The sequence below is a fragment of the Rhipicephalus microplus genome, chromosome 4 (genome assembly GCF_043290135.1).
Source record: "Rhipicephalus microplus isolate Deutch F79 chromosome 4, USDA_Rmic, whole genome shotgun sequence".
NCBI lineage: Eukaryota > Metazoa > Arthropoda > Arachnida > Ixodida > Ixodidae > Rhipicephalus > Rhipicephalus microplus.
In genome coordinates, this window is record NC_134703.1 from 9,948,434 (window position 1) to 9,969,422 (window position 20,989).

Here is a 20,989-nt window from a genome sequence, read left to right on the forward strand (position 1 = left end):
TGCACGCCGGGGATTTATAGCTTTGCGCGGACAGAAGCGTCGAAGGGGTCCTACAAGAAAGGCCACAGTAACTAAGCACCGCCCAGGTGCAAGAAACAGGACATCGTCACTCTTTCGTGCACGTTGCTCGGATCCCTTCTGCCAAACTGACAGAACCAGGCCGAAATCGCGAATGATGCGGGACTGCATAGTTCGGTTTTTAGCACATGCACGTTGTGGCCTCGGGCGCTTTCCAATTCCGCCAAGACCGCGACCACCGCGTGTACGATTGAAGAGTGAGGGACAGCTGTAAGCTGGAGATTGGGCACAGAAATTTTTTGTTAACACGTTTGTTTATTTTTGGTTTTAAAGTTATATTCCTGTGTTGTCTCCACGGCTTCTTTGTTTAGTTTTTCACTTCAATAATTTTTTTTCGAGCCTTGTAAGAGTTCTGAGTTATGTTGTTAAGCGTTATGTGGCAGCAGTGCCCCGTATCACTCAGCCGACTGCTTGCAATATGCTTTTCTTTTATATAAGAGGACCTTAGTCATGAATGAAGATTTGCACACCCCACTAATTTGGAAATCGTTTGTATGCTTTGTGCCCTTAAGTATAGCCGAGGTTTTACACCGTATTTAGAGAGTTGATGAGCATTGTTAAAGAATGCTTTGGAAGAAAACCAGAAGCGATATTCGAAATGCTCATGTTTGAGAATGTTTTGATGAAGGGCTTTTAGCACAAAACCTACGCAGGTTTTGTCACAAGCTCCTGACGTGTACGGCATTAAGGCTTATTTTCATTGTTGTTTTTTGTGAACAGTTACGTTCAGATGCGTGTTTAGTGGTGCCTAAATTAGGAAAGTGGCCTTTGGTTAGGTCTGTCTGTGTTAGTATGCTAGCACTCTTTGGATGAAAGTATGATGTCGTGCTAGGGCGCACAACAAAGTCATGTGCGTTCTTTAAAAACATGGGCTGACATGAGGCTACATTCATCAAATAAGCGTGTAGTACAAAAGGTTTATTCGCTTCATTTTGTTATTTTATTTTAATGAGGGCTTGGCGATCATGTGATCTCTTGAGAAAAACGTTACGCTTTACCGAACGTTGAGGTTAGAAATACATTTCACGGATTTATAAAACGCAGTTCGATCTGTTCTGAGTGAGTTTTCATTGGCGTCAGGGTGTCCTACAAGTAGGTACTCACAACTACGCCTTGAAAATGTCTATTGAGAGAATAGAAAATGTGCACAGATACCTTGTGTAGGTACAGGCAGTATTCCTGTGAAGCCATTGTATCTAGTTGTGCTTAATTAAGTTAATGAGAAGTTAGCAGATCTTAGTTGCAACATAGTAGTGCGGATGGTAGGAGGTTAGCTTCGAAAAAGGGTGTTTATTTGTCTAGGGCCAAATTGTATTTGCCATTGTGTGCTTTTTTTGCACAGGCAAAATGTTTCCTATTCAGTAAGCATCTCCACATCCATGGTTGTCGTAACTTTGGCTGCACAAAATTCTGTCAAACTTTTAGAGTAGAGTTTCTTTGTGTTTTTAGAAGCCTGGAGGGTTTTAAGCCAGTCCAATACACTTGACTGCAGCATGGTATTGTGCTGTGTGGTTCGCCTTGCTGTTGTCAATCATTGTGAGGTGGTTTGGAAGTTGGTTACGAGCTCGCAGCTGGAGGTTCCAAGCCAGCCATCGTCCTCGTCACCAGCCATTCTCTTCGTGCCCGGCGGCAGAGGAGCTGTTACGTTTGGCTCGACAGTTCGTCTGGGCAGACGCCATAGTGCGTAAGCTGGTCTGCTAGGTAACTTTCAACCCCATCGGCGCCCAGTTTGCAAGACGCTGTCCTGTATATGTTCCAGGTAGTGGTCGGGTCAGAACGAAAGCTTGGCGAGACAACTCTTTTGTTGAACAGATTCGAACAGCGTGGGACTCTGTGGAGGTTCTCATGGAGTCAACTTCTCGACTCGGCTGTCGTCGCCAACGCGAAATCGTCACAAAAGCACAGGTAGTGGTCGGGTCACAACGAAAGCTTGGCGAGACAACTCTTTTGTTGAACAGATTCGAACAGCGTGGGACGGCACCACTGTGGAGGTTCTCATGGAGTCAATTTCTCGACTCGGCTGTCGTCGCCAACGCGAAATCGTCACAAAAGCACCGTCAGTCCGGAAGCATGGGAAGACGTCGAAGAAGCTGTTCTCAGGGATCGAGCGTTTAGGCTGCCATGTTCGAGAGAGTTCTGGAAGCCTGAAGCTGAAAGCAGCCACGGACCGCTGCTGACGTTCGGGTCAGCGGCCATCTCCCCGGAGGAGCGCTGGATTTCGTGCCGACCGGTTGTGCCCTCGCGATCTCCGACAACAGTGCAGCTATGGCCGACTGGGTTGGTCCTACGCCACCTCCTGACGCCGGTCCCCGACGACGACGACAGCGTAGCTCTGGCCGGCTGGATTAGCCTTACGCCATCTCCTGTTGCCGACAAGAGCTCTCGCAAGTGATGCCCCGTCCTCGCACTCCTGTGACCATGTTTCATATTTCCTAGCTTCTCTTTACTTCCGTCGTCGCTCGCTGTCCCTGCGCATCTCTCTCGCTATATATACATTTAATCATATCATTTTAATACCTCCTTACCTCCATCCCGTGTGAGCTACTGTTGAGTTGCCGCACCAGATGAAGATAGTTACGGGGCTCACTTTTATCTTCTTTTCCCTTTTATAACCACATAAATAAGCTCAGCTTTCCCTCTCCGGACTCTACCTACTCGCCCTGCGGTGCCTTCAAGGCGTGAGCTGGGTGCGTCATTGTGTGGTGCGCTCGTGCTACCATTGTACCTTTTCGCCCAGCTGAGTGGTGCAATATCTGCACCCTTTCTGGTGAGTCGACCACAGAGACTTCGTCACCTGATTTGTGGCAAGAGTGGTCACGGCCTTCTTTGGACTGCCGTATCGGACAATAAAAGCCGAAGCATTTCGCAAATAAGAGCTGAACCATGAGATGAATCTTTGTACATAGCTGATTCTCTGCAGAATCTCTATGCTGTTCCATATTTCAACTATCATGTAAACAAACCTTCGTTCTATCTCTCTTAGGAACGCGTCCCCTCACTCGAGAAGATCGGCTATGCGGACAACGGCGGGGAGCCAGCTACCGTGAAGAAACTCGCCGTACCTGCCATCAAACGTGAAACCCTTAACAACGGATAGAGCATGTTTCCAGAGGTGGGTGTGGCCCGCTCTTTTCTCTGCACCACGGCGTTCCTTCGTTTGGTGGAAAAAGCTGCCGCGCTGTCAGCGAAGCTTCTATGTGGCGAGAAAAAAATGTTTTTTCGCTTTTATATAACTGCGTGCTCGTTAGGGAATGTCGGGCCAAGGTGTGTAAGAGGCAAAGTTAACGCTGGTGTGTTTTATTTTCAAACGTTCTTTTTTTTTCGTAGATTTGCCCCGCCTATATTAGAGCAGTTATAATTTCAATGCCTCCGCAAGAGATCCGCATGTGCTGGAAGCTTACTATACTTAGAAGTTTGCGGACTGTAGAGTGGGATGGGGGGGGGGGAAAGCACTGACGAAGAAGAAAGAAAAATGACAGCCCTGTCCGCAAGCGAAGTCAGAAGAGCGTTACGTGCTACGTTCATGGATTACTTTTTTACACTCGAATAAATGGGTTATTAAATTTGGTTTCATGGAACTAGCGCTTCTTTTCACTGTAACGCTATTTCAAGAATTCTTGCAGACACCCTGATGTAATCCCAGCTGCGCCACGACGCGGTTCTATTGGTTCTTAGCGTTTTTCGCTTCTTAGGCTGGCACGCCTGCTGTTCAGCTGTGCTCGTCACAACTGGTCTCCCCTATAGACGAGGCACGTTCAGTGGGACTTCTTAACGTAGAGTAAGCGAGGAATAAATAAAAAAATCAAAGCATATTCTTGGAGTGAATGATGAGTGGGGCGAACCGTCCGTCCGTTCACCCGTACGTCCGTCCGTCCGTCCATCCGTCCGTCCGTCCGTCCGTCCGTCCGTCCATCCGTCCATCCATCCATCCATCCATCCATCCATCCATCCATCCATCCATCCATCCATCCATCCATCTATCCATCCATCCATCCATCCATCCATCCATCCATCCATCCATCTTTTGTAAATGTACACGTCAGCGCCTGACGTCAGCGCGCCTGAAACCGCGCTTAGGATGTTCGAAAAGCTTCAAGGCTGTAGTAGATCGTTTTGTTAGAATTACATCCACTTTGGGACCATTACAGATTATTCTGGAACATATGGCGCCGCTAGCGATAACACTAGAACATTCCGTCGCAAGTGTGTAAATGCTGACGCGCTTCGCCGCTTGTCAGTTGATCGACGGCTGACGCTGCATTCGCCGCTATCAGTGCAAGTGTGCTACTTTGACCTGATTTTTCATTTATCGGGCACAAGTTGGCCCTAATAAACAGTTTGATCTGACCATCTAGTCTCCTGCCTTCAGCCACGTCACGACCCCGTGACAATATTGTCCGCTGAAAGAATCGTGCAGCGTACGTGGCTTCGCAAATCCAGGTTGGGAAGAAATTAACGGCAGACATCGGCTGCTCGTGAGAGAAGACCGGGAGAGAAGAAAGGGAAAAAATTCTAGGTGCTTTATTAACAGTATTTCAAAGAATATGATCAATTAGACGTGTTCCGAACTATTCCAAACATTTTATTTCGCAAGAGTGGCGATTACTTAAAATTGAAATAGTTAATCAACCTCATTGTCCTTCAGTCTACATTTTAAGATCAACAAATTGTCGCACTTCTTATTCTAGCATTTCCTCCAAGCTCCTGTCTTCTCCTGAACTTAATTTCGCAAGAGTGGCGATTATTTTTAATTGAAATAGTTAATCCACCTCATTGTCTTTCAGTCTACATTTTAAGATCAACAAATTGTCGCACTTCTTATTCTAGCATTTCCTCTAAGCTCCTGTCTTCTCCTGAACATTCATCTTCTTTGGATACACGACAAAAAGTAAGCACCGTGTTGTAATCGCAGACCGTAGTGCAAACGTGCTTAGGTAGACATTTATGTAGGCAGCTCTCTTGAATATCACGTTTACGTTAGCAAAATGAGGTGCTAGGCGAGGTGGTCGTACGCCATTAAAAGACTGCACCATAGGTACCGGGACAAAATAAGTAAGCGCAACGCACAACTTCGTACCGTGAGTCCTCCCTAACTTATTTTGTCCTTGTAACTATAGCGCAGTTTTAAATTGCGTTTGCCTATTATGAGAATTGTGATTGTGACTTTGCGCCATTCGTTCTAATAATAATAATAATATTAATAAACTTCACTACGTACGTCTCCAGAATGCGTAAGAGTCGTGGTTCTCGTTCGAGTCTGAAGAACGCAGGGAATGCAGTCCGAAATCGGTAATTTTCAACACGAACCGGCTGTCGACGACGCAGTTCGAGGACTTCAGGTTTCCGTGGCTGTGTATCACGCTGTTGTGCAAATACGTCATGCCCTGAAAAATCATGGAAACAAATTAAAAAAAAACTTGCTGATGTGCGGGTGTCACGGCAGCTGCTTTTACTAGATATTCTCGTCATAAACATTAATTTGCAGAAAGAAAACATTGGGCTTTTCGAAAAAAAAATTCTGCATAACGTTTTCCCATCGTGAATGTAGCAACACAATGCGAAAAAAACTTGGTAACAGGCAAGAGACATATAGTAGTATTACATGTGTATGTATTTGTCTTCTGTGTCTTTGTGGTGTACAGCGTCATTCAGAGTGCGGGCAAGTGCGAACGTTATTGAGTTTTCCTTTGGGTGGAAAACTTGGTTGTTTTCGGGTTATGCAAGAGGCAAAAACAGCTTTCTTTGTAGAAAAATATGACAGAGATAGAGCATGCTGTTTGGAAATTCATCTTCTGGACGCTCCAGCTTTTCCAATTTTATGAAAGCTTACGCACATATTGCGATGACTCCACTTTTTTATTCTTTACATAAATAGTCACGCGGGATCACGTCTTATATATTTAGTGTTGTTTCTGTCGTTGCTTTACGGACTTCCCGACAGAGATAGAGCATGCTGTTTAGAAATTCCTCTTCTGGACGCTCCAGCTTTTCCAATTTTATGAAAGCTTACGCACATATTGCGATGACTCCACTTTTTTATTTTTTACATAAATAGTCACGCGGGATCACGTCTTATATACTTAGTGTTGTTTCTGTCGTTGCTTGACGGACTGCCCGCGTTGTTACTTTCGTCCTCCCAAATTGCTGCGCAGCAGATGATTAATGCCGTAAAGTTGCGTTCAAAAATCATTATTAATAAAAAGAGAAAAATTCAAAAGACGGTGCTTTCAACGAGTGAAGGCGCTCGGATCAAGTTTGGTACAAATTTAAAATGCTTTTCAGGGAGTAAGTAGACATAAGTGTGAACTTGGGCAAAGGTGACACACAATTGCCGCACTTCTTTTTATTCGTTGGACAGCATATCGATTCAGAGCTACGCACTATCCAAAAGATGCACGACGCTACAGTGGCTCTTTCGATGATATGTGCGTCCCACAATAAGCTTGCCAAACAACGGTTATAATAATTAAGTTTTTACTGATATGCGTTAACTTCAACCACTAACGTCTCCACATGTTTCATGTGTTATTCACTGAGCTTGTTCGGTTCTCCGCTCTAAGCTCATTGACGAGACAGGATTTCACAAACCTTACTTCTCAGGGTTACACAAGCATGCCACCGCTTCGCTTTTACGCTTGATTTATTAGTTCACCGGCATTTATTCACAAAATTCAGGATGCTTATGTTTAGGTGCACGTTAAAGAACCCCAAGTGGTCGAAATTTCAGGAGCCCTCCACTAAGGCGTCTCACATAATCATATGGCGGTTTTAGGACGTTAAATCTCAACAATTATTATTACAAAATACAGGTACCACGTTGTTAAGGCTCGTGTCAAGTCTTAATCTTGTATTGCTGCAAGAGGTTTAACACATAGAGAAACTTGTCATTTCCCTGTCAGGTAAAGCAGCGAAACAAAAGTGACATCTAAACATTTGTCAACCAGACACCTGCCGAATGTAACCCCATGGCCACAAAAAAGTAATTGCTTGTTAGCGAGCAGTCAAGCAGACATGCCGGCAAAAATATATGCAATATTACTACAAAACTTTTCATCTGATAACGTATTACAATACACTGTATGAATCATCATACACTGCTTCCTATTGTTTGCCCCGTTCAGCCCTAGTTACGTAATTAGGTTAGCCAGTTAATCTGAACACTGATGTATTGCTGTCTTGCTATGAAGCATTAAAATTTCAACGCACCCTCGTGCGCAGCTGGGCATGGTTCTTTATTGCTTATTTTTCTCTCTTCCTCTGTTTCTTTCTCTCTTTTTGTTTTTCTCCTTTTGTGTATCTCTATTTTCACTTTTTTCTTTCTCTGTTTATGTATTCGTCTTCCTCACTCGTTTTTTTGTTTTTTCGCCTCTTTTATATCTCTATTTATTATTTTTTCTCTCGCTTACTTTGCGTTTTCTGTCTTCCGTTCATCTATATTGCTCTGTTATGATTTAGTCTCGTTTTTTCTTTCGTTTGAACTATCACCTCCCTATCTCACGACCTTGTATACCATGCAGGGTTATTCAATGCTCTGCCAATGTGCGTTGCTATCGGAACGCTTAGAACTTTCACCTGAATATCTTGAGCACGCTGGTTCGAATCCCGCCTCGCCAATAATTTATTTTTCGCTGTGTACTCGTTCTCTGACCCGTCTATTCTATCTCACACCGGAGAAGTCGGCGCACGTTCTTTCAGATAATATTATCCGGGGTTCCACATCCGCAAACCACGATATACTTATGAGAGACGCTGTAGTGAAGGGCTCTGAAAATTTTTATCCTCTCATGTTCTTTAACGTGCGCTGACAACGGACAGTAAGCGGCCTCTACCACTTCTCCTCCATTGAAATGTGACCGCCACGGCTAGAATCGAGCCCACGACCTTCAGATCAGCAGCCGAGCACTATAGCCTCTATTCCACCGGAGTATACGCAATGCTTTGAGACCGCAACAGAAAATGAAGAGGAAAACTGCGATGAAGTAGAAGACGACGAGGGCGTGTGTCGCTTCATGAATGATGATGATTTCCGCTTACACTACCCGGCGCAACCAGAAGGTGGCGGTTCCCTTGTCGCCGTGTTGCCAGTAATACGACATCAGACACCGCCACTAAGTCATCAATAGAAGGAGAACGCTTTGGAGGTACAAACACCCAAACTTTTGCCGGCGCGCCTAAGAGGGGGAAGCCTACTGTGACGGTTCGTAGAAATGAGGCATTTAGCAGGGGATTTTTTTATTTCTACCCTTCCACTTCATATCTCTTCCTCTAAAAGCGATGCTCATTTGTCCGCGTCTCCTGTGGCGCTGGACTTGTCACACGAGGATCAATGGCGCTGCAAACCGCCCAAGTTTACTTTTGGTTAGCAGGCTGTCGACCAGTCCTTCCAAGTGTTACATCCGCTAACAAAAAAACGACAGTAACTAAATACGCTACTCGTTACTCCAACAAAAAAGGGATGCGTTACCGCCCTACGTTACCCACAAAAAAAGGTAACACGTTACAGTTACCGTTACCTAAAAAAAGATGCGGACGTTACTTCTACCGTTACTACTCATGGCACGACAGGAACTTTATTTAGGTCCTGAGGGACAGATATTTAGGGGAGCTAGTCAGTGGCTCCGCCCACGATGGGACCGAAAGTCGAAGTTCCGTTGAGATGTCGTGGGCCCATGAATGGCCTGGAGTTGTGTATGAAGGCTGCTGCTTTTTAGAGATGTATCCCATTGATCTTTCGTGATGGGTGGAGAGGCGTTAAGGGCTGGGCACAGCCAGAGTATGTGATTAAAAGAACATGAGTCGCGGCCACATTTGGGGCGCGACTGCGAATGATTGGGGTCTTTCCGGTTAAGGGATCGAGCAGTAGGGTATGAACGGGTTTGAAGTAGTCTGAATGTGCTCACCTGAGGCTTGGTGAAATCGGGGTGGAGGGCTGTAAATATTTTTCTGTCCAGACAGAAATGCGAAACGATTGCATGAAAAGTAGACAACGGATCTTTGTAAATGGCGACCTCGTTACGAGCAAGGCTATTCGCGACAGCGCGGCACGTGAAATCACACGCTATCCGGCGAGCCTGCTTGTTAGGGTTATATCCAAGCGGGTTAACTGAACCATCTAGATGGGCTGGAAACCACGCGATGTGGTACCCTCGTTTCCTGCACTCCCGGGTTTGTTGAAGTCCTTTCGCCACATTGCTGTTCGCCTGTTCAGACACAATTAAGGGCGTTAGAGAAATATCTGACTGCCGTACGCGAGTCCGAGAATACAATCGCGGGGGCTCTTGCGCTGTTAAAAGCCAGAGCGATCGCCGCGTCCTCTGCCACATGGGCGATTTTTGTATAAACAGAGGCTGCATTGAGCAGGTTACCTTCCACGTCAACGACCAAGATAGCGAACTTATCCCCTCCATGATACCTGGCAGCATAGACGAATAGTGCTTCTAGTTTGTGCTGATTATTCTTTTTAAGTATGGCCTTGGCTCTCGCGACTCTTCTACCCTCGTTATGCTTTGGGTGGATGTTACGCGGGACGGGGTCAATCTTGATTTGAGTGCAGATTTCCCGGGTCAAGCGAACTTTCGTCACCTGTTGATGCCGAGGCTGAATACCCGATTCTTCTAAAAGCTTTATCCCTGGCTTAGTGGATGAAAGTCTCGTTATTTGAGCACCTATGTGAGCTTCTATTAGCTCGTCAATAGTGTTGTGGAGTCCTAGCTCCAATAGCGTAGCGGTGCTAGAGGACGGTGGAAGGCCGAGCATGCGCTTGAGGCCTGTGCTGAATAGAGAATCAAGTTTGACCTCCTCCGCTTCAGCCCAATTAAAATACGGCGCGATGTAAATAACCTGGCTTAGAAAGAATGACTGGTAAGCTTTGATTAAAATGTCTTCTTTGAGGCCACCTCTGCGATTTGAAACGCGGGCTACAAGTCTTGGCGCATTGCTTGCCTGCCCCGTGAGCCTGTTTAGCGTCTTCAAGTTACAGCCCCTGGCCTCAATGTGGAGACCTAGGGTCTTTACGGAATCCCTCCTCGCTATGAGCTGTCCATTTTTAGCTCTAATTTCTATCGGCATAGTTTCCAGAGGCGCAAAGTTACGAACCCCTTGTCTAGACGGTCAATGTAACAGTAGCTCAGATTTATCAGGGTAGACTTAAAGGCCTGTGTTTGGAAAAAAATCTGTAGCCTCCAACGCGCTTGGTAAGGAGTGTTCGAGCTCAGCCAGAGAGCCACCCGGTGTCCAGATCGTGATGTCATCCGCATAAATGGCGTAACCTACGTTCGGGATTGCAGCGAGCTGTGTGGAGAGCCTGTAACAGTAGCTCACATTTATAAGGGGAGAGTTCAAGGCCTGTGTTTGAAAGAAAGTCTTCTGTAGCCTCCAACGCGCTTTTTAAGGAGTGTTCGAGCTCAGCCAGAGAGCCACCCGGTGTCCAGATCGTGATGTCATCCGCATAAATGGCGTAACCTACGTTCGGGATTGCAGCGAGCTGTGTGGAGAGCCTGTAACAGTAGCTCACATTTATAAGGGGAGAATTCAAGGCCTGTGTTTGAAATAAAGTCTTCTGTAGCCTCCAACGCGCTTTGTAAGGAGTGTTCGAGCTCAGCCAGAGAGCTACCCGGTGTCCACATCGTGATGTCGTCTGCATAAATGGCGCGACCTGCGGATTGCAGCGAGCTGTGTGGAGAGTCTGTGCATGGCGATATTAGGTAAGAGGGGAAGGGCACGGAACTCTGCTGGGTGCCGCAGTTGCCGAGCTCGAAAGGCTCTCCCGAGACCATGCCTAGCCCGAGACGTGCCTTGCGATCCGCAAGAAACGACTTGGTGTAGTCATGAAAACGCTGACCCAGGTTAATATAGGAAATCGCAGTGAGGATGTGTTCATGCGCTACCCTGTAGAAGGCCTTGGAGAGGTATACTGCGAGGATTCCCGCCAAGTCACGAGTCGTGTTATCAAGTATAACTCTCTTAAGCAGAAGCATACCGTCCTGTGTGGACAACGTCTGTCGAAAGAAAGCCAATTAAGTTGTGTCTAAAGAGCTCTTTGTTTACTATATATTCTGTGAACCTGTTATGTATCGCATGCTCCACAACTTTGCCAATGCATGATGCAAAGGATATGGGCCACAGGTGGGCGAGATGTGAGGTCTTGCCAGGTTTAGGTATAAGGATGACCTTTCTGGTGCGCCATTTTACTGGAACAAGCCCCGTTTTCAATACCTAATTTCTTTCGTCCGTTAGTATCTCGATATCCTTGTCCTAAGTTCTGGAGCTGTTTGTTCGTGATTCCATCGGGTCCTCTAACTGATCTGCCATTTTAATTGAACAGGCCATGCCTGATCTCTGACACGGTGAATGGTCCATCTAAAGCAGGTTCCGTTATTCCCGTGTAGTATACCTGCCCCGAGCTATCCATATCTTTGGCGAGGGGTAGATAGGTATTTCCTAAGTTGTTAGCTAACCCTTTACGGTTACGAAATTTTAAACAATACGTTATCTAGGCTACCATTACGGTTGACGGTTTAACGCGTAACCAGTAACGGCGTTACTTGTAACGCTCAGGACGTCTTGAGGGGCTAGTTGGTTCATTCTATTCAGGTAAAAAACTTGCGCTGAAATAGAAAGGACACCACAAAGAAGGAACACTTAAACAGATCGAGCGCAAACTACCAACTGTTTTTTATTGACTGTAGAACGTCGATAAATAGGGAACCCGTACATAGCTGCGCCGACGCGTCGAGGATCAACACGTGCTACTTAACGCACTTTATCAATCAAAAAGGACACTTCTGCACCGTAGAGCGATACCGAGGCCTCACTTACACAGCTATCACCTTTCATGTTGATGAAGAAAGCTTCCAACACCTCACGAGCACACGTATCTCTGCTATGTCCCAGTATCTTAGTCTCCTGAAATAGTGGTTCACATCCACATGCTGCGCAGTGAGCAGGCAAATTTCCCATTTCACTATTTTTGATTGACAGCTGGTGTTCACGTATGCGATCATTAACGCAGCGGCCTGTTTGGCCCACGTAAGATCTGCCGCAGGAAAACGGAGTCGCATATACCACTCCCACATCGCATTGCACCACCGGGTTGGCATGCTTCTTGTTACACAGGCTAGTGCGCTCATTGCCGCTCGAAATTCGCGCGCACAACCTGAATACTTTTTTACCTGAATACTTGTAACGCGTTACCGCCAACACTGGTCCTGCCTCACAGGCCAGCTGCTCTGCATGACACTCTGTGGCGGAATGCGCGGCTGGCTGACAAACTCTCTCGCGGAACTCACGTCCCAATGAATCCATGAGACGTCCTTCGATGTACATGTGTAAATAATCCCTCGTTGTCGCTCACTCCTGCCTCATTCAATGCTGACTACCGTTCGGTTCAGATATTGTCCTACCTACGACTGGCAGTATTGACTAAATTGAGTGGCAGTATTGACTAAATAAATAAATATTCTTTAGCCAGACAATGGTCATCACAACTAAAGAACATTTTCCTTTTATCTATTACAAGTTAGTAGTCATTGATTCCGACCTCTCTACCGCGGTAACACCGTGCTCTCTACAACGCCACTAACGATAACTGTCTCTCGAAAAGGATACCTCAACCGGTACACACACCGGGTGTTGAAGTGTTGGGTCCGCAATGACAGAAAGAAACTTACCAAGTACAAAGGGCTTTTGGTGTTAGTCCTTCATTAGGGGCTTGTCTTGCATTTATGCTGTGTATTGCACGTGACGTCACAGACAGGTTCTTTATCCTTGGTACGTGAAGTACGCGGCCACAATAGGTGACCAGTAAAAGAGCGAGGGGTTGTGCAATACACCCTCTGCTACCGGCTTCCGGTTCGAGAAGAGTAGACGACGGCAAACCGCTTCGCCGCAAGCCTCAGATTATCCGGGATTCACATGTTTGGTCGCCCGTTCAGCTTCGTCCTGATAAACCATGGTCAATTGTTCAGCTGTTGGCTGCTCCAACTCGAGCGTGCAAGGCAAATGCAGGTATCAATTTTCATGTAATGAAGACGAAAATGAGGTGGGCCACGACTGTGAAGAGAGCCACAGTGACAAATAGCCTTTGAGTACGGAACTTTAAAGCCAGAGTGTGTGAAAACCATTTTATCACAGGTACCATGGGCGTCAAATGAAACCCGAACAGCGGAGCGCGTGTTTCAAGCATTAGAAACAGTATAGTGTTGGCCGTCCAGTCCTCACCATTGTCAGGCCTGACAATGGTTTGACAGCACTGCGCGATCCACCTAGAGCGCGTTATCTCCGTTTCTGCTCTAGTTTTTGTATGGTGACAATGGTGGAAATCGTGGGCGTGCTGAGCGCTTTTGATCGTATCATTCGCGATTCCTTGCTTTTACTGCAGCGTCGCAGTGCGATCGATGTCTTGGCACGATAAAACAAAAACAGAAATATAATCGGTTTACGGTTGATTTTTTAAACAATTATCTTATCTCGTTCGCCAGCGCTGCTTCACCTACACCCTTCTTTCAGAGAACGACCCGAAAAAGCTTCATTTTAACTAGAAATTCCCAGTGTTTCTTCGGAAAAGAGCGCGCAATTTGTTTCGATTTACCGGCACGAAGTGAAACAGCGTGAAGTTGCCAGCATTACGAACTGACCTTTGCCTACTATAAACAGAATTGGCCAGGCACTCCATGATGATTGACTCCGTAATGGCGAACCATGCTACAATACTTGCCTTCGGCTGCAGTAGTTTAACCTCTGTATTTTTGAAATTTTGTTCCTTTCAAATACCATACCTGCAATACAAGCAGAAATATTGCAGTATACAGGGATCGTGCAGTGCTGCCACAGCGGATGTGCGGGCTCGTCTGTGTCATTGACTGGTAGACGGCGCGCACTATGCCATTGATAAGGCTTGTGCCACGCGCTCCACTGTTCGCGTTTCATTTGATGCCGATAGTACGTGTGTATTCTACACTAAAAAAGATTACGCGTGAATTCGCGGCGAATATTGAGAAAGAAATCGACGCGCAGGCGCCCCTAGAGAAGATATTATGGGAACGAGTGCGCGAAATCTACCTGCCATACGAGATTAGCGCCGGCCATTGCACCCCTATACATGAAAACAAACGCGAAAGCTTCACTCAAGAGTGAGTTTACACGAAGCGCTGCACAAGTTCATTTGCGTTTATCTTGGTCAAACTGTGCGCCAGGACGGCACCCAAGGGAAGAAGTGCGTTAAACAAGCGCAGGGTTTCGATTATTCGGCGCCGTCTATGTCTGACTGTATTGTTTCAGTGCCGCTGTACCGTGCAGCTTGACCAAGATCAGCGTTCAAATAAGCATCTGGTTTCGCCCAAGAAATGCATGTCATAGCGCGCTGAAGGCTATAAAAAAATATTTCAACGCGCTCAATAAGTGTTGCGCTTCATGCCGATCGACTGACGATGCCGGCCGAAGCAGCGATCCCGAAATGAACTCTTAGCATACTGCTACAGTCATTTCCATCCCTTGAGATCTTTAAAATGGCGACTTTTTATCTGTAGTACCATATCATACAAGGAAAACTGTTTTATGCATCGACTGATCTGCTAGCCAAACTGACAGCACCCTCGAGCAGCATAAAAGCATTGCCGATCATCTTAGTGCGACAAAAAAGTTTCCCGACCGTTCATGGCTTTCGTAGCTTGTCATCGTCACAGTCACGGTTGGCAAAAAAAAAAAAAAAAACTTCTAAAGCACTGACATTCCACGGCCAGGTGCTTTTTTTTTCAACGGAGCAGTACAGAAATGCGCGCGTGCCGCTGCTGACCCACGTGCTGCGTCGAACCGGAAGCCGTCATATCCCACAGTTCCCTGCGATTTCCCATTTTACCGGTCACCTATTACTTTCTATCACATTTGAGAGTACCAGTGCAAGGGATGAAAGAGTCGTTCACCCCTCGAATTCTTTTGTGCTATCCCCGCTGTCTTCCGTTCGCCAGCCGCGTCAAGGGGAAACAAAAAAGAAAAACATTGGAAGGCGCACCGAAACTAATCGGATGCCACCGTTTCTTGTTCCGCACGGCCGAGCAAGAGTTCACGCTGCATCTCAGCTGGCCGATACCTGAAGATAGCGACCACATTGACGTCAATGCAAGTTATGTGATTCATACCAACAGGCCCAGTCAACCACAATTCTTGAAAAGTGACTTTTTAAAATTCGAAGCATTTCTTTGCGAACTGTGGCGACTTTGAGTCTGTCTGTCTGTCTGTCTGTCTGTCTGTCTGTCTGTCTGTCTGTCTGTCTGTCTGTCTGTCTGTCTGTCTGTCTGTCTGTCTGGCTAGCTAGCTAGCTAACTAGCTAGCCAAACGTGCAAACATTATTATCACGGCATTCCAAGATAATAAAGACACATCCAAACATGATAATCACGACAGCTAGCTAGCTAGTAAATAGATAGATAGATAGATAGATAGATAGATAGATAGATAGATAGATAGATAGATAGATAGATAGATAGATAGATAGATAGATAGATAGATAGATAGATAGATAGATAGATAGATAGATAGATAGATAGATAGATAGATAGATAGATAGATTAGGCGGCTAGCTAGCTAGCTAGCTGCCTAAGACTTTTAGTTGTCCTGGCCGTTTGAATAATGGTACCAATACCAAACTTGGTATGGCATAACATAACTGTATATGAAGAACTTATTTGACTAGTCTTCACATGAAAATCATGACATGTATGTCATGAATGTTATATGATTTACATTACATGGTCTTGCAGCTCTTGCGGTGGTTTTGTTGATATGGCATGTTGCAAAACTAGTATGGTATGGCATAATTGCATGGCGAACACAAGCGATAGACCCTAAAATGAAATTCATCACATGCGTGTTATGTAACAACATGACTACATGCCACGCTTATGATGCGCTCACAGCCGTTTCGCTAGCGTCACATACACCGAATTTGGTATTACGGGGTGCGAATGGATGACGAAGGTATGATACTGTTGCAAACATGATAAACATGAGATGCGTGCCATGTAACAACATGACTACATGCTACGCTTATGATGCGCTCGCGGCCGTTTCACATAAACTCAGTATTATGTGACGCAAACGCACGACATAGGTAAATGACACATCCAAGCATGATAGTCACGACATGCGTGTCATGTAAAAACATTTCTACAACATTACTACACGCCAAACTGATGATGCGCTCGCGGCCGTTTCGCTTGCCTCACATATGCCAAATTTGTTATTACTTGACGCCAATAGATGACGAAGCTATGTGACTGGTGCGAACATGATAATCATGAGATGCGTGTCATGTGAGAAAATGACTATATGCTACAGTCAAAGCGCCAATACATTTCGGCGTGACGCGCTGCGTGTGCTCGCCGGCGTTCATTTCGTTACTTCACGCCACCGTTGCCACGCCAGGCGCCGGTCCTGCCATTTCGCAGGCACGCGCCGTGCTGCGTTGTTTTGACGCATGCGCGTTTCAGCGGGTCACCAAAACAGTGAGACACAGTGTTGTCAGGGCTACGCATCGGCGCAAAATGCAGCATGTCACATTTTGCACCGGTTGTCGTCGGGCCACGCCGACGGACGATGGTCGCGCCTGGCGTCAGACTATAAGAGAGTTTTAGTACTGCGGAATGGTGCTACGTACGCATCACGCAAGCGCCTTACGTTACGTGGCGTCGTTTGCCACTAATCGGCTTTTAGTACGCCGTAGTACCCGCGTACGTAACGAGCGTGAAGCGTGTTGCGCCATCTGGTAGATCAAAATAGAAGCACTTGTTGTTGGCAGCCAATGTGAGCCAATCCAAGTGTTATAGCCAGATTATGGCCATATTTTAAGCCACAGAGCCGGTCAGTGCTTGCCTTCGATGCTGCCATTTTGCAAAACGACGTCTCGCGCTGTCGCGAACTTGTTCGAGAGCGGCGCGATCACCTCATACGTACGCACGCACGCATCATGCGTGCGCACGTAGCGGCTGTGTACGTAATGCGATACGTGCGCGTTGTGGCCTGCGCATGCGCACTACGCAGAACGTGGCGTCCTTACGTACGGAACGCCGCCACGCACGCAGCGTACGCAGTACAAAAACTCTCTATAGAGTGTTCGCGTTTTGCTAGCGTAGCATCGCTGTGCCCAGCGTGCGCGCGCGTCAACGCTGCATCGGAGTATATTGGGCCCTTCATGATGCGCTCGCGGCTGCTTTGCTAGCTCCACATATACCAAGTTTGGTGCTACGTGACGTCAATATATGAACTATATGACTGGTGCAAACATGATAATTCTGACACGCGTGTCATGTAAGAACATGACAACATACCAAGCTCATAGAGTGCTCGCGGCCGTTTCGCTAGCTCCACATACACTAACTTTGGTATGACGTGACGTGAATAGATGAAGGTAAACGACACATCCAAACATGATAATCATGACACGGAAGTCATGTACGGTATCAGTTACCTCCACCTCGTAACTGTGCTGCTTTTACAGTGAAATGAAGAAGAAAACGCATCGTTGGCAAGCAACATCGCCACCGCTTGGGTACTGGGTCCTGGGCCTCGTGCTGATCATCGCCGGCATCTGCTTGACCGTTGCACTGTCCCGATCGTGTTTTCGTCGTAGGGCCACCGTCGCAATACACGCCAATCAACCCCTTTTCAATTGGTAGAGGGTGCTTACATTCCCCGTCGCTTGAACCTGGATGCTGCCATTCGCCGTCGCCTAAACCTGGAGCTGCGCAACCAAACGCTACCTCCCATCATGGCCCCCAATAATGCGCAACCTGGTTCTTCCACTCCATCCTCCAGCAACCCCGCCCCGCCACGGTGGTCTACTCGGCTGCTGACCCGCAGGTCGCGGGTTCGAATCCCGGCTGCGACGGCTGTATTTGCGATGGAGGCGGAAATGTTGTAGGCCCGTGTGCTCAGATTTGGGTGCACGTTAAAGAACCCAAGGTGGTCGAAATTTCCGGAGCCCTCCACTACGGCGTCTCTGATAATCATATGGTGTTTTTGGGACGTTTAACCCACATATCAATCAACCAATCAATTCGGCAACCCCGGCGTTCTTCGCTTGCGAGAGCCGAAGGTCTTTAGCGGAGCTGATGAGACCAACGTGGAAGACTGGTTCACCAACTACGAACTGGTGAGCGCAAACAGCAAGTGAGATGACGCGGACAAGTTGACTAACGTTATTGTTACGAATAAATATAGCAACATGTACTATATAAACTCTTTATTTAGGGCGAACTTGTGCCCGTAAACTCAAAGCTAAAAATGGTGAGCCAAAAATGTCTCTTGCTCGCTGACTCCAACTTCGTCGGTCTCTTCGTCTGCCCCTCGAGTCTCGTGTCGGTCCCGTGGCGTAGCATCATGGCGCGTGCAAGACGGCGTTCCATGGCGCGGCTTTCTTGCTACTTGCTTGGCGGCTTTTACGAACGCGAATTGTGGCACGCGTCTTCTGCGATGGTCGAGCTGTGGCATTAGTCCCCCTCCTAGCACGCATCGCCCCGATGCGTAGAGCCGGCTGACAGTTTCTAAACAATAGGACTTGTCCTTGTGTTAGACGACGTGAGTCAGTTCACTTGTTCAGTTCCTGTCGTAGTACGGTTTCATACGTACTACATGTACAACTTCCGGGAGATTCCTGCGTCGTGTTGTGCATACTTGACCTTCAGGGATCACTTCGTAGTTTAATGGGCCTAGCTGACGAAGAACCCTGTAAGGGCCAAAATAGCGCCTCATAAGCTTTTTGATAGGCCACGTGAACGTACAGGCGTCCAGACCCACACTTGGTCTCCAGGGGAGTACTGAACGTTCCTTCGTCTTAGATTGTAACGGTGCGCGTCGACGTCCTGCTGTTGAATGATGCGGTTCCGTGCTAGTTGTCGCGCCTCTTCTGCCCTTTCTACATATTCGCTTATGTCAGGGTCCTCTTCATTCGTGCTGTTGACAGGCAGCATCGCGTCTAATGTCGTTATTACTGTCCGACAATAAACAAGTTGAAATGGCGTGAAGTGGGTTGTCTCTTGTACTGCGGTATTGTATGCAAATGCAGCATACGGTAATATGGTGTCTCAAGTCCGATTCTCGACGTCCACATACATCGCGATCATGTCAGCAAGCGTCCTGTTCAGCCTTTCAGTTAACCCGTTAGTTTGCGGATGGTATGCGGTAGTTCTTCTGTGGTCGGTGTGCGTTAGTTTCATGACAGACTGTACTAGCCTGGCAGTGAACGCAGTTCCTCTGTTAGTTATAAGTACTTTAGCCTAAGTGCGCCAGTGCGCCACTATCTGGGTCACAAAAAACTGAGCCACTTCATTTGCCGTTCCTTTTGTGAGAGATGACGTCTCGGCATACCGGGTCATCTAGTCGGTTGCTACAACTATCCAGCGCTTCCCAAACGATGACATAGGAAATGGCCCTAGCAAATCCATTCCGACCTGCTCAAACGGGACTTTCGGTGGCTCTATCGGTTTCGAAAGACCTGCTGGTATTAGGGGTGGTACTTTGCGTCTTTGGCATTCTCGAAATGATCTTACGTAAAGCTGTACTGAATCCATCAATTTAGGCCAGTAATATCTCCGGCAGATTCTTGCCAAAGTCCTACTAAGCCCAAGTGACCTGCCGATGGGTCATCATGACACGCTTCTAAAATTTCTGCTCGCAGTGATGATGGTATCAGTAGTAGGAACGTTTCACCGGTGTGTTGAAATTTTCTCTTGTAGAGAACGTTGTTGTGGAGGACGTAGGAACGTAGTCCACGGACGAAAGCTCGCGGTACTTCGACTTTCTGCCCCTCTAAGTATTGAATGAGCAGAAGTAATTCTGGGTCCATTCGTTGATCATGAGCCATCTCCGACACATTCACAGCTCCAAGAAATGCGAAGTCTTGTTCATGCTCAAGAGACGAGGTCTGGACTGGTGCTCGTGACAAGCGATTCGCGTCATTGTGCTTGTGGCCAGACTTGTAGACTACGGTGATGTCATATTCTTGTAGACGCAGGCTCCATCTAGCAAGTCTTCTGAAAGGATCCTTGAGGTTCGCAAGCCAGCACAATGAATGATGGTCACTGATGGCTCGGAGTGGTCTACCGTATAAATATGGACGGAACTTACTGATGGCCCATATAACTGCGACACATTGCTTTTGCGTAGCTGAATAATTATAGTCAGCTTTAGACAGAGTGCGGCTTGCATAAGCAATAACTTTTTTCATTCCCGTTCTGCCATTGAACAAGAATAGCACCGAGGCCAACGTTGCTGGCGTCCGTATGAATGTCTGTTTTGGCATCTTCGTCAAAATTAGCGAGTATGGGAGGTGACTGCAAACGCCGTCGTAACTCAGAGAAGGCGTCTCCTTGCTCTTGGTGCCAGATGAATGGCACACCTTCCTTCGTAAGCCGTGTCAGTGGTTCCGCAATCTTGGAGAAGTTTTCAACGAAACGCCTATAGTAGGCACAAAGCCCCAGGAAACGTCGCATAGCTTTCTTGTCTCTTGGCCTTGGGAAATTTTCAACCGCAGTAATCTTATCCGCATCTGGGCGGACACCGTGAGAACTGACAATGTGCTCGAGGAACCGAAGCTCCTGGAATACAAAGTGGCACTTTTTGGGTTTGATCGTAAGTGCAGCCATACGAATAGCGTCCAGTACCGTTCTCAATCTCTGTACGTGCTGCTCGAACGTAGTGGAAAAAATTACTACATCATCAAGATAGACAAGACATGACTGCCATTTGAGGCCGGAGAGCACAGTGTCCATCATCCTCTGGAAGGTAGCGGGAGCAGAACACAAACCAAATGGGAGTACTTTGAACTCGTAGAGTCCGTCGGGTGTCATAAACGCCGTGTTTTCACGATCTCGTTCGTCGACTTCTATTTACCAGTACCCGCTCTTTATATCCAACGATG

At 46.9% G+C, this 20,989-nt stretch overlaps 1 protein-coding gene across 1 annotated transcript in view; it reads right to left on the minus strand.

Annotated features, from left to right (window-relative positions):
• Nucleotides 1–20,989, minus strand: part of LOC119171524 (atrial natriuretic peptide receptor 1-like) — a 642,832-nt gene that overhangs the window by 363,918 nt on the left and 257,925 nt on the right. Inside the window, exon 13 of the mRNA XM_075892142.1 lies at nt 5,297–5,462. Coding sequence (XP_075748257.1) covers nt 5,297–5,462 — 166 coding nt within the window. The remainder of the gene's footprint in view (nt 1–5,296; nt 5,463–20,989) is intronic.